General features: G+C 35.8%; 1 protein-coding gene across 25 annotated transcripts in view; it reads left to right on the top strand.

Moving 5' to 3' along the window:
- Positions 1–14,452, top strand: part of Slmap (sarcolemma associated protein) — a 121,168-nt gene that overhangs the window by 73,042 nt on the left and 33,674 nt on the right. For 4 of the 25 annotated variants that reach the window (XM_051140448.1, XM_051140458.1, XM_051140356.1 and 1 more), the window contains exons 8-13: positions 1,066–1,206; positions 2,432–2,569; positions 4,698–4,866; positions 4,955–5,005; positions 5,427–5,477; positions 11,002–11,064. In XM_051140448.1, the coding sequence (XP_050996405.1) occupies positions 1,066–1,206; positions 2,432–2,569; positions 4,698–4,866; positions 4,955–5,005; positions 5,427–5,477; positions 11,002–11,064 (613 nt within the window). The remainder of the gene's footprint in view (positions 1–1,065; positions 1,207–2,431; positions 2,570–4,697; positions 4,867–4,954; positions 5,006–5,426; positions 5,478–11,001; positions 11,065–14,452) is intronic. The other 21 variants (XM_051140504.1, XM_051140513.1, XM_051140410.1 and 18 more) reach the window with 7 other exon arrangements.

The raw sequence follows: 14,452 nt of genomic DNA, 5'->3' as shown, positions 1-14,452 counted from the left end.
TGGCTTTCCTTTTAGGATTTTATTATTATTTAATGACTCTTTACTAGGTCCATTATTTCATTAACGATTTTAAGCATAGTAATGTAATTCTATCATTCCTTCATTTATTTAATTGGATTACTTGTTGAAAGAGAATTTTTCCCTCATGAAATTATTTTGTTACCCGGAAGTACATTTTTACAGGAAAAAAAACCCCCCCAAAACCAGAATTGATGTTTATTGTTGATGTAGAATAGTCCAGAGCTACAGTTTTTTTTTTTTTACAAATTATTTACTAGATTAAAACAGAATAAATTGATTCATTTTTTTGCACCAGCAAATGACAGTGAAGTGCTGAGATTTAAGTATATTTGGTATGTTTCAGTTTATACTGGTCGTTATCTTTGTTGATGATAAAATCATCCAGGGTTTTGTCGGAGTAAACTTCTGAAGGCTGGCTTTTTGGCTAAAGCTGGCTTTGATAGCGTCCTGTGGCTGGACACAGGGTGCTCCATGCTCATCTTAACACACTTCTTTTTTATTCTTAAAAAAGGACTTATTTATTTATTGTTTATACAGTGTTCTGCCTGCATGTGTGCCTGCATGCCAGAAGAGGGCACCAGATCCCATTGTAGATGGGTGTGGGAATTGCAATCTTAACTTCCAAGTCATCTCTCTAGCCCTTGCGTCTTACACATTTCTCGTTCCTGACTGGGGTCTTCTTTTTCCTCATGATGCTCCTATTTCTTTTGTCTTAGCTGTTATTCTAAAATGTTTGGTGCTTTAATAGCAGTGAATTTTTTTCTCACAAATGGAACTATGATGGCTTCAACAAAATATGCGTAATTTTAATATTTGAGAGAAATTTATATTTGCCTTTTTTCTATTGGAATTAGTATAATTTCTGAAGGCATATTTTACTGACACAACTTTGAAATATAGATGTAGTTAACAGTTGACCAATATTTGTATTTGGGAACACTTTTAACACATAATTTTGAGTATGGTGATATATTTATTTCTTTCAAAGGATAAGCAATTTTCAAAGAAAAGTAACAGGTATAATATAAGTATCTTTTATCCTAGAATCAAACAGAAGATAGTTTACGGAAGGAGCTTATAGCATTGCAAGAGGATAAACACAACTATGAAACTACAGCCAAAGAGTCCCTGAGGCGGGTTCTTCAGGAGAAAATTGAAGTGGTTAGAAAACTTTCAGAAGTTGAGGTATTTCACTCTTATTGTTAGTTTTAAAATATTTATTTTATTTTTAAAATTATGAGTCTGTATAGTATGTGTGTGGGTTTGTGTACACGAGTGAAGGTGTCTACAGAAATCTGAGGCCTTGGAACCACTGGACCTGGAACTTGTTCTATAAACCAGGTTGGCCCTAAGCTCACAGAGATGTACCTACTTTTGTCTCCCAAGTTATGGGATTAAAGGCTGCCAATACCATGTCTGGTGGGAATTGATCTTTTGTCATAAAAGTTTGATGACTTTTAATGGAGGATGGTCACATGAGACTGAGAACTTTACCACTTAGCCATCCTATAGAGCAGTGGCTCTCAACTTTTCTAATGCTGCGGCCCTTTAATACAGTTCCTCATGCTGTGGTGGCCCCCAACCATAACATTTCATTTTTACTTCATTCTACTTCATAACTGTAATTAGCTATGGTTATGAATTGTAATGTAATTATTGGTGTTTTCTGATGGTCTTAGGTGCCCTATGAAAGGGTCATTCCACTCATAAAGGAGTCATGACCCGTAGGTTGAGAATTACTGCTCTAACGTGACACTGTATCTTGGGCTTTAGAAGTTTAATATCTTCAGGTCCTAGGAACAGTCAAAATGTCATTCTTGTGACTGAGGGTTTAGATAAGTGGGCATGAGCTTAGCATGTATGGGGACCTGGATGGTTTGTATCATGTTCTCATCCGATAGTATGTGCTCTATGCCCGATGTTGCTTGATTAATTTGACATACAAGTTTCAAACATCTTCCTATTTTTACATTAGATGACTTGTTTTATGGAATTAAACTACTTTAAGAGTTGTTGACTTAGAAGTGAGCATGATAGATTATCTTGTTATCTAAGGCAGGAAGGTTCTCAATTTTAAAATAGCCTGTACACCGTAGTGAATTTGAAGCCAGCTTGAGTGACATAATCTTGTTTCAGAAACAAAATAGAAAAGGAAATGGTAGTTTTAAAATATTTTCAAGGCTAAACCTTTTAAAAGTACTTTTGTTCATTTCTCAACATTAAAAAAAGAAATTCTTAGTAGTATATATGTTCCTGAAATTATTTTGTCTTTTAATGCACCTTTATATAAGTTTAGTCCAAATGTTGATGTAGAATAGTCCAGAGCTACACTTTTTACAAATTTAACTTGATAAATTTTAAATAAGTGCCTATTTACTCTAAATGAATTGCCTGTGAACTTGAATTGCAGCGAAGTCTTAGTAACACTGAAGATGAATGTACCCACCTGAAGGAAATGAATGATCGGACTCAGGAAGAGTTAAGAGAATTAGCCAATAAATATAATGGAGCAGTTAATGAAATTAAAGATTTGTCTGATAAATTAAAGGTATGTATACTAGTTCCTTTTCTGCTGCTGTGATAAGCACCATGACCAAGATACCTGATAGAAGCAGGAGTTTATTTGGGCTTGTGGTTCCAGAGGAGCAGGAGTCTGTCACCATCAGGGTGAGGAGGTGTGGCAGCCGGCAGGTGTGGCAACTGGAGCTGGAAGCTGAGAGCGCACTAGGAATGGTTTGAGGATCCCCTGTTACGCACTTCCTCCAGCAAAGCCAGACCTCTTAAACAGCACCAGCAACGGAGGGATGTTCTGAGTTTAACCACCACAGCTGCTGTTTAATCTACCTGAAAGCATGTTAAGCTAATAATCTCCAGCATACTAACAGCTTAAAAGTTTATGCATCCCTCAAGAGTTGTTATAAAATGTGCTAAAAGTGAAAAGCTGAAGTTGATAGTGAAAATAGAAAATGTATTCTGCTTAGTCTGCCCTTGGTTACTACTGAAAATTGAAAGCCCTTCAAACCAGACATAATTCCTCTGGATGGAAATGCAGTCAGTGCTTCAGGACAGTCAGGAGTAGTGTTTACTTCAGCATCACAGAGACTAAGGTTGGAATGATACAGAAAAGAGCAGCGTCTTCTGATATACACTTGGAAGGAGATGGAAATCAATAATATATTATGTTTTGGTGAGATGGCTTGGTGTGGGCACTGCCATGCAAACTGCAAGACCTAAGTTTGCTTATAGAGCCCATGGTGGAAGGAGAGAAAGTCCCCAAAGTTGTCCTCTGACTTCCATGTGAGGGCCATGCCACCCATGCACCAGCCATGTGGACATACATTCACGTAGACACACGTACACAACAGACAGGCAGATACACATACAATAATTAATATAGTAATAAATAAATTATAAAAAGAGAGACTCAGTGGCCAGAGTGAAATGTCCCGATGGTCTATGCAAGCCTGACAACCTGAGTTTATCCAGCAGCTCATGTTAAATTGGAAGGAATTGACAGAGCTGTGCTCTCATCTCCACATGCACCTCCCTAATGCATCATATATACATATGTACATACTATAATAATAAAGTTTAAAAAGAATAAGCAAAATCTAGCATAATCTGATGTTTTTAAAACCTACTCATTTCTAGGTCATCCCAAAATTAGAGGCCAGCTGTTTAGGTCTGCAGCAAACTCAAAGGGTGCTTGGGATAACCTATTTCAGCCGAAGTTTTCCTCAGCCTTCAGGTGTGCTGTGGATTCTGTTTCAGCTGTGATTCCCTCTGGAACATTTGGAATAAGGGCATCAAGCCATAGGAGGATAATGTCTAGTTGGTACTTTAAAATTTTGTGACTGAAACTGTTGAAAATCCATCTTAGTGTTCTTCATATGTGTTGGTGGATCATGAACTGAGAAGTGGGTTCTGAGAGGTTAGGAGTAGCTTGTGGGGCTGGAGGAGGAGAGGGCGATGGACTGCACATGGTGTGAAGCAGAGCAGGGCTGCTGCCAGTAGGAAGGGGAACAGTCGGAGGGGCAGAGTCCTTGGGTGGGCAGTGCAGATAAGGACAAATTAAAGCCATGTATAGACACATACATATATAAAGAATGCCATAGGAAAACACAGTACTTGGTGATAGTAACTTAAAAATTAATTAAAACATGATAAAGAGCCCGGCCTCAGTTGAGTGTTGGTAAGATAGGTACTTATCAGAGAGGGCATAGCTCATGGCAGTTCTCAGGGAGGTTTTGTCAAGAGACGTGGTTTTGAAAAGGGTTTGCACCATCATCTTTTTAGCAAAAAAATAAATAGTTGATAATTTTAAATTAATGTTACATTTTAGAACTTACAAACAAGTTGTAATAATAGTAAATTTGAGATTGTATTTGTCACATAAAAAGCATGGAGGACTTCATTTTGACTCTTTAGCTCTGTGTTTATCTCTTGTGTTTGCTTGTTTGCTTCTAAGTTTTCTTCTCAATGCCATGTATTAGTAATGTCAGTGCAGATCACTTTCCACATTGTCTCTGTCTTTGTTTTCTTTAGAAAATCAGCTTTATAAATGTTTTATAACTCTGAATATAGTCTTTAGAAGTTTAAGTGAATGAAGTCACTCCTGGCCTTAGGCTACTTAAAGATGAGGTTTTATGAAATGACGGAAGATTCCTGTTCAACAGGTAGCAGAGGGAAAACAAGAGGAAATCCAACAGAAGGGACAAGCTGAGAAGAAAGAATTACAGAGTAAAATAGATGAAATGGAAGAAAAAGAACAGGAGCTCCAGGCAAAAATAGAAGCTTTGCAAGCTGATAATGATTTCACCAATGAAAGGCTAACAGCTTTACAAGGTAAGCTGGCTGATAAAAAAAACTGATTTTATTTGATTTTTGTTCTCTTTGTCTATGAAATATCTTTTTCTTGGACTATTTTTTACAGTACGGTTAGAACATCTGCAGGAGAAAACTCTTAAAGAATGCAGCAGCTTAGGTAGGTGTCACCTTACTTAAAGATGTGTTTTCATTAAGCTTTTGGCCTTTTTCACATCTCACATTGTTTACTTCATTTGATATTTTACATATCAACTATCAACGGTTACACTTTTAGAAGTTTACTTTAAAATACTCATGATTGCCACTAGTGGGCGCCATTGTTTAGTCTTTGCGCCAGTGATGAGCTTCCTTCTCTGAGATGCTTGTAAGTCTGAGCAGTAGCCGATCCTTTCTTCTGAGGTTCTTTGGAAGGTTTCTATGCCTGAATTACTAGAGATAGTAACTTGAACTTTCCTTACAAGTAAGTGTGCTATGCAAAGTCACTGTGAGCAGGAATATAAATACCACAGCTACACTTGAAGCCAGTTTTAAAGTGATACTTTCTTTGATCAGGCAATGATATCCTGTCTTAATCCTAGGGATACAAGTTGATGACTTCTTACCTAAAATAAATGGGAGCACAGAAAAAGGTAGCGTAAAAAAACTTACATTTTTTAAAAATTATATCTTTTTTTTATCATTTAAGTAGAACAGAGCGCTAAATGCCTGATGATTCTTAGCGCTTAGAGTAAAACATATATACAACTCTTCACATATCATTGGACTTTGTTGTTTAAAATTCAGCTTCTCTTGATAGTCTAAGACACAGATGTGACCTGTTTTAGATATCCCTTGCTATGTGGAAATTGCAGTGCCTCAGGTGAGAAAGAGCTGCACATGGTGAGCTGTGGCTTGTCTTATATGGCTCTTACCTTTCTAGGGGCTTGTATTCCTGTTTTGTTCCATTATGCCCAGCGTCCAGGTCTCCATTTGCAATGTGTGAGCTTATTTAATGTCCCATTGATCCTAAGACAGGTGAAAACTACTGTTTTTTTATCCATCTGTTTTATTGATCAGAGAATGAGATTAGGCATTACTCTAATCAGAAACATCTTTTGTTAGTTTTTGGTTCTTTGACCCTTTTTTTCTGGGTAGTAGGGGTCTTCAGTTGACCAAAGCTTACAGCCAGTGTATTAATTTTCCTGTTGGTTTTTGTTCTTTGCCTGTCTGCCTGTTTGTCTGTCCATGTCTCTCTCTCTCTCTCTCTCTCTCTCTCTCTCTCTCTCTCTCTCTCTCTCTCAATGCGGAGTCTCACTATGTCACCTTGGCTATTTAGAACTATCTATTTAAGTCATGCTGGCTGTGAACTCACAGAGATCTTCTTGCCTCTGTCTGCCCTTCAAGGGCTGGGATCAAGGACAGGAGCCACCCTGCCCAGTACATGGGGCACTTGTAAATCACTGGCTTTTATAGTCTTAAGATCTCTGTTCACCTTGGCCGTGAACTGAGTATCAACTTGAACTGTGTGCTTAATCTTACACTGGATATTTGAGTAGTAAAGGAATAAAATTATTTCTAATATATATTGATGTGCTTATCATCCCATTTTAATATACAGAAGTTAATAGGCGATACCGAGGTCAGAGCTAGAACTTTGAATGAAACCATTTTCCACATATCAGGGTATATCTTTATCATGCATGGGAAGAGGTCAGAATTAAGAAATAGTTTCTTTTGATTTGTTTTAAATAAAAACTGGATGAGCTGCACATACAGCTTCATGAGTTTTCCTGGTTTATGCCTTGGATTTAATTCTAGCATTATAAAGAGAAGAAAAAAAGTTCTAGTAGCTGCCAAAGGAGGTCTGGACAATTGTGTGTATGTGAGCTGTATGGTTAAGGTCTAGCACTGCATATATTACGCATTTTAGGGTTCTTGAAAAAACAGTTGTTCATTGTTATTTTTTGTGTTTTGTAAGATGCCTTAACTTTTTCTGATTCGAGTTTCTTAGTTTCAATTTGACAATTTTTAAAGGTGTAGTTTATATTCATGTAACCAAAACTTTTAGTTGCTATTTATTAAAAGTATTAACAAGTTTCTGCTAAATGAGTATTTTTGTCTTCCAAGTACTCATTTTTCTGAAATGATTTTGTTTTCTATTACTATTTTACTTGCTTTTTAAATTTCTGATTGCATACTTTTTAATTAAATCTGTATTTCCTTGAATATTCGTCAATTGTTACATTGATTTAAGCTAAGAACTTCCTATTTTTTCAGTGAAGAATCTTTTTCTTTATTTTTAAATTTTTTTTTTAGTGAAGAATTTTTACATATATATAAAACCATCTTTTTACTAGAGTCGTCAAATTGCTGTGTAAAGTTTTTGCCTGAAAATTTAGACTATTAGACTGCTTTTCTATTAGAGAATAGTCATAGGCTCCTTAATTTAATATTAATTAAATAAGAATCTTTATATTGTTATAGAGAACTCCTTGCTGTAATTATTATTCCATTGTTAAAATATTTGAGTCTTTGTTGATAATATATTAAGTAGCATGGGAATGACTGATAGAGCATTTTGATGACACTAAGTTTTTTTTCTTTTGCACAAACATCTCATGCGACATTTTATTGTGGAGTGGACTTTGTAGTAAGATCATTTACCTTTTTAAAGATCACCAAATTTCCTAGCCATAGTTTTCATGAATTTTTAAATTAACTTTACCCTTTAAGTAGTAAAGAAAATACCTAGTATAGGAAAAAGAGAAAGGTCAGCAGTGTCTAGAGATGTTATAATTCATACTTCTTCGAGCGAACCCTTTGAAATACTTACCTTTTCTAAAAGCACAGATTTTATGCTGTAAGTTTTTGTTTTCTTTTAATAAACATTATTTAAATATATATTAGAGTGTAGAATAGTGCTGTCTGAAAGTAATATGAGAGCCATATGTAAAATTTAAATTTTTTCTCCTAACTGCAGTAAAAGTTTAAAAAGAAGCAAATGAAACACATTTTAGTTGTAAATTTTATTTAATCAACAATATGAAAATATTATTTAAACATGTAATCAATATTTGGAGATTATTAATGAACCATTTTGTATTAATTTTCCCTAGTAGGTGCTTGAGATCATCATGTATTTATTTTATGCTTGCCACACAGTTCTGTTAGAATGATCTCTGTTGGAAAGACTTAGTGGCATATTCAGTGAATAGTTACTGCAGCATAGTACGATATAGGGGTAAAGAAAACTGTACTCGTTTGAATAAACTGTGCATTCTAGCTAGAGTTGTTATTTATGTTTCCATGTGCTTTTCCCCATTTCTCTAAATTTAACCAATATCATACAGACTTGTTTTCCTCCCAATAAACATCTTCCTTTTGGATTACCAGTGTTAATAATACATTCTGTAGTTGTGTCAACTTAATTCTTAAGGGCCTGAATTCAACTAGTAGACTATTGTCATGCTTGAAATGCTTTATATAGACTATAAAAATGCTGTCTTATTTGTGCAAAAGGTGCTTTTATAGATGCGGCACACATATATTTACCTTTTCACTTTAATAGCAGACTTTATCTAAACCAGTCTATTAAATATTAGGTTCAGATATTAAAAATAGAGTACACAGGACACTGGAGAAATGGCTCCAAGGTTCACAGCACTTAATGCTCTGCTGGATCATTGATTCCTAGTGCCCACATGGCAGCCCACAACCACTTGTAACTCCAGCTCCAGCGGATCCAACGTCCTTTTCTGACCTTTGTGGATTCCTGCATGCAAAATTAGAACAGACAAGGGCGATCTTAGGTTAGTGAGTAACAGTGGGTGTGCAGTTATTGTTCTATTGCTGTGAAGAGATACCGTGACCAAGGCAACTTACAGAAGAAAGTATTTAATGGGCTTATAATTTCAGAAGGTGAGTCTATATCATCATGGCAGGAAGCATGCCACAGGTACACAGACATGGTGCTGGAGAAATAGCAGAGAGCTCACATCTGATCTGAGAGAAGCAGGGCCTGGCAAGCCAACCCTCAATGACACACCTTCTCCAACAAAGCCACACCTCCTAAGCTTCCCAAACAGTTCCACCTACTGAGGACCAAGCACTCACATACATGAGCCTGTGGTGGCCATTCGCATTCACACCACCACAGTGGGCTTCCCTGTTTTTAATAATAATTACCAGAAATTGATTAGTATTAGTCTGAAATTTGGTTTCATATCTGTCATAAAGTCCTTTAGCTATATTCAAATGTGGTTTGAAATGAGTTTTTGAATTTTTTGGTAAGTGTACATGAAGGTTTATGACATCATCTCCCTCTCTCCTGATTCTCCTCCTTTCCTCAGTGGTTCCTTTTGCTTTATATCAAATAAATAAGTGACTTTAAGCTAGATTACATGTCAGAAAATACTTGTCTTTTTCCCTTCCATTACCTTTTCTTGTTCTCCCTCCCCCTAACAGTCCCTTTCTACTTTCATATCATATATGCGTTGTATACATTGAAATCTAGATTTTACATATGAAAGAAGCTTAGGCTATTTGTCTGAGTCTGGCTTGTCTTGTTTAACATGCTGATCATCAGTTCCACCCATTTTCTTGCAGATGATCTAATTTCATTCTATATGACTGAACAAAATTCGGTCACATATATACACTGCATTTTCTTTACTCATCCAAACAAATTTTCACACTTAACATGGCATTGCATAATTTGAATTTTGAAATTGTTATAATTTAGAGTTTATGTAAAATGATTTTTCACCTTGACATTGCCTAATCTATTGAGGCTTCTATTTTGTTATAGTTAGCTCCAGTTGGCAGACTCTGTTTGTTTAAATCACTTCTTTAATTCCAGATCTCTGTTGCAGTTAACTTCTCATTGATCTTTCCAAAACAAAAGTCGTGTTCATCTTCCTTCCCCGTATTTTTGTCTTATAACTGTGGCTTGGGCCCTTTGGGTGATGAGTAACTAGATAAAAGAAAATGACAAAATTGAAAGGTTAAGAAAGCAGGTAGCAGGAAAGATGTAAAGAGGTGCTGCACCGCAGAGTATCTGACTGTTGTACAGATATAAAACAGAGGTGGGTAGGCTGAGGTGGGGGAGAGCAAGAGTGAACTCACTCTGCGTGTGAGTGCTGTCAGACCTTTCACATAGCTGCTGGTCAGGCCTAGCCTCTTATACTGAAACTTCTGGACTCTCTCATGTAGATTTGAAAGAGGCAAATGTGTCACTGAAGAGTGTATCTAGATTCATAAGTTAGCCCCTGAGTAAAGACTACCATAAGAAAAGGGCTGAAACTCTTTTTCACTACTATGTTAATGTTAAATTTTCTCTTTTTAAGTTCTACTTTTTACAAAGCTGGATTATTTCTGAAGTAAGCAAAATCATTTACGAAGCTCTTGCTTTCGACTGGTAAAACATGATAATTTGGGTGGAGATAAACAATGTAATTTTGCACTGTTATATATGATATAGAATAAGGAACTTAACGTAGGAAACTATTTGTAGAAATGAATGTATAAGAATATCTTATCATCAATTTCTTAAAAGCCTAAAGAAATTATTGTATGGTAATCCCGTCACCAACTTTAAAAAAACATTTTTTAAAAACAAGCTTATATCATAGTCCGCGTTCTCTTCCCGTTCATTATGTAGCCCGTGTTGGTCTCACACTCATGGCAGTCTCCCTGCCTCACCCTCTGAATGTCAGGATTTGAGATATATGCTGCCATGCCTTTTTATGCATTTTTAAAGTTTTTACCTTTTGCATCTTAATTAAGATCAACATCTTGGAAGAGAGACTGTTAGAACACATATTTGAAATTAATTCAGTAATAAAAATACAAAAACCACTTAAGAGTATTTGTAAACCTCTTATGGAGAAAGGTACATATGAAAAGTAGAAAAGGCTTTTTAAAGCAATGTATTTGTTTATATTTGTTTTTTGAGCTCTTTGGATAAAAACTGCACCTTTAAAGCTAGCAATTCAGAGTAAACTAGTGATTATACAAATTACAACTTTTAGTACTTAATTCCAAAATGTTTTAAAATATGCTCCAGTTTAATTACCTCTGTTAAAACATTTAAAAAAAATTTTTTTTTACCTTGGCTGTTGTTTATTTTAAGACAGCAACAAACTATATCCTTAAAGGTGTTTCTTTCTTCATTAGAGCGCTTGTTTTCAAAGAGTGGCGGGGACTGCACCTCTATCCATCAGTTCATAGAATGCCAGAGTGAGTACAGAGTATTTCTCACATTGATTTCCAATGAAGTCAGGGCCTAAAAGTAAGGTGGAGGGAAAATGAGAATCTCAGTGTATTTGTTGTAGTAGAAGTGTGCAAGTAACTATCTTCAGGCATCAGCAAACCTGCTTGTTTCTCACTTTTGAGAATTATATTTTTGATGCATTTGCTTTCACATATGGAGCAGAACCTTTCATTTCAGTGGCCCCTACACATACACACACATGCAGAAATTTCAAACTTGCTACTTAACAGTTATCCATCAGGAAATAAAACAGACTGCCTGGGATGTGAAGTACCCAAACTTTCTCTTTTCAAAAACGTGTATTCATTTATTTTTATATGTGTTTTGTTTATTATTTGTTTGTTTTGCTTGTGTGTGGGTGTCTGTGTACCATGTGTATGCCGTGTCTTCAGAGGCCTTAGTGGGGCATCACATCCTCTGAAACTTAGAGTTACTGAGAGCTGTGAGCCACATGTGGGTGCCGGGAATCAGACCCAGGCTCTGCAAGAGATTCAGCCATCTGTTGTGCTCACACCCAAACTGTCCATGTGGGTACTTGATGAAGAAATACTGATAATGGCTTCTTCATTAAGTTCTAGTTCTATCACAGATTGAGTTTTGAGATTTTTAAAGTACATTTCTTAGAATAAATGAAGCTATTAAAAGCAAGTTGTCTATTTGAGCACTCAGCTCTGCAGATGGCCGACAGCACCGTAGGGGCTTTTTATTTTAGGGAAAGGCTTAGCAATAAGTTGTCTTTCACTCTGATGCTGCCTACTGTTGGCAAGTCTTGGTGATTTGGACTCCTCCTGAGTTCTAAACAAAATGTTGTGAATCCTTTTTGTTTGTAAATCATAGAGCAGCTTAATCTTTAACAGGAAGTTTGACATTTTCTTACTGTCGTTAGTGACAAGTAAAGGCCACCACATACAGTAGAGTCTTGTTTAGATGCATACTTTGTCCTATCGGGCAGATATGCTCAAGCATTTTTCCTTTCTTCTTCCTCTGAAATGAAATGTTTTAAAATCCATATCTCATGCATATGTTTGCCCCATTCTTAACTCCGGGACCACTTGAGGTCATAGGGGGTCACACCTGGAATTAGAGTATACGGTTTCAGTGCTCACAGTTATAGCTTCCAGAGATGTTTAGAAAAAGACATAATTGCATAAATGGTTTTAGAAGAGCTGCTGGTTTCCCTGCCCCAGTTTTAGATACCTTAATAAAGTTTAAACCTATTTTAAGGCTGTTAATTTAATAAATGTGATATTTTCCCAAACCCTTAATACTTGTGAATGAGTAGTACTTTTTTTTTTTTTTTTTTTTTTTAAAACCTTCTGACTGCTGCATCTCATTTATGGGAATCGGCACAGTAATTTCTGTGGCAAGATAACTCATACCTACTGAAACCAGCAAGAGGACATAATGCTAGAACCATACTCTAGAAGAAATATTTATACTGTTGTTATATATAATGCTACTTTTATATTAATTTTTGAGCTCTTAGAATAGGACCATCAAAATAACGTTTTGCAGAGTTGTGCTTTTCAAAAGTCATTGTTTTGCTAGTAACAAATAAAGGTCACATACCTTATTACCATTTGCCTATCTTAAAAAAAGGAAACAAAAAGGCCTTTTAAATGTCTAATTTATACTATACATTTAATTTAAAGAAATATAAAGTATAATTGTAGTTTGATATTTAATTTAAATGAAAATCTGCTTAAATACTTGTGTGGTAAAGCAAGCTAAATAAGCATTAAGAGAAGAGAGTTACAGAAGTTGCAGCAAATCCCCTCAGTGAGAGTGTTAACTAATAAAGAGGTGTTTGTGCTGACTGACTGCATGAGAAACTACTTAACCTGAGGTACACAGAAGGAAAGCCAGATAGACACTCCTGTTCTTGTATACAGAGGGCAGAGCAAGGTTCAAGAAACAAAACCAAACCAGTGGGTTTGCATCTAAAGATGAGGGCTATGCATCTGATCTTTTGAAGTTTTAGTGCAAGGTTCAATGCTGATAGAGGTTTATTGTTAAGAATCTGGTTTCTGAATTTCAGGTGGCAACAGTTTGCTTTTGATGATTCCAGATGTTTTCTCAAAATTTCCAAATTAACTTGGCTCCTTAAATACAAGATTGCTGGAATGAGGGTTACCTCTGGCTTTGGTTGTGGTTAGAAAGGTCTTTTTAAGGCAAGCTGCGTTTGTAGACATTGTTTAGTGAGTATTATCACAAGCAAGGAAACTCAGCAAACACCTTGCTCAGGTAAACTTATGAAAAGACAGCTATATACAATATTCTTTTTTTTCTTTTTACTGTTTTTTAAATGGCCAGACATTTTAAATTGACCACAAAGTATGTAGTCAGTGTGCAGTAGTACTTCAAATTCTTGTTTCCAGTTTTTTAAGAAGCACATGTCAAATACTTGTCTTTATTAATTACTGGGCTTATGTAGGATCAAGTCACTGTGCTCTAAAAAAATAAAAAGCTCATGGTTTGCTTCCATTAGATTCTTCATCTATACTTAGTATATTGGGAGATATTTCAAGTTACCTGCATGAATCCATGAGAGAGAGTAGCTTGATTCTGTAGAAAATGAATAAGCTGGAACACATTTGAATGTTTTCCTTGTATGGAAAGTCAGACTGTAACTTTTACAAAGTTCTTTTAGGGAAAAACTATTAATCCTAGGAAAAGAAAGTGGGCTTTAAACAGTTTAAGTATAGCCTTTTGCACAATTCCCAATCTATAAATATTCTGTATAAAATTATATAAAGGCTAGAATTAGAAGGAAACTTCATTAAAACTTGTTAGAAAAAAAAACCAGCAAAAAATTGTCTTCAGGAATTCAGAGTTTAGGAAGGACTGGGTTCCTTCCATGGTCTCTGTAAAGTTTATTACTTGAGTAAGGAGGCTTTCTTTATAAATTTAATAGATACATTGAAACTCTTATATAGATACATTGAAACTCTTATATAGATACATTGAAACTCTTATATAGATACATTGAAACTCTTACGCTTTACTAAAAGATGTTGTGTGAGCTAACTAACTGCATCTGTTTTGTTTGGATCCATGAGCTCTGTCGCTCACTAACTTACTTGAAAGCTGAGCGAAAAGATGAAGGGTGAAACTCTGAGGACATAGAGACCTAAGACCTTTTCTGGAGCACAGGGAGAGACTGTTCTCTGGACAGCTGCCTGCCTCTTTGGTGTCTGTGGCTGCTGTGTCCACACAAGGGAGAGTTTGCTGCTGGATGCCAGAGAAGCTTTCTTCTCAGGTCTGCTTTGTAGAGACAAGTTTTCTATTTTCCTAGAGTCATCTCCTTCTTTATAATCTTAATCCATGTTTATCCTTTTCATTATCTCCAGGAGT

Source organism: Acomys russatus, chromosome 3, assembly GCF_903995435.1.
Source record: "Acomys russatus chromosome 3, mAcoRus1.1, whole genome shotgun sequence".
Classification (NCBI taxonomy): Eukaryota; Metazoa; Chordata; class Mammalia; order Rodentia; family Muridae; genus Acomys; species Acomys russatus.
The sequence above is the reverse complement of the archived record's forward strand: the minus strand, read 5'-3'. Positions and strand labels throughout refer to the sequence as shown.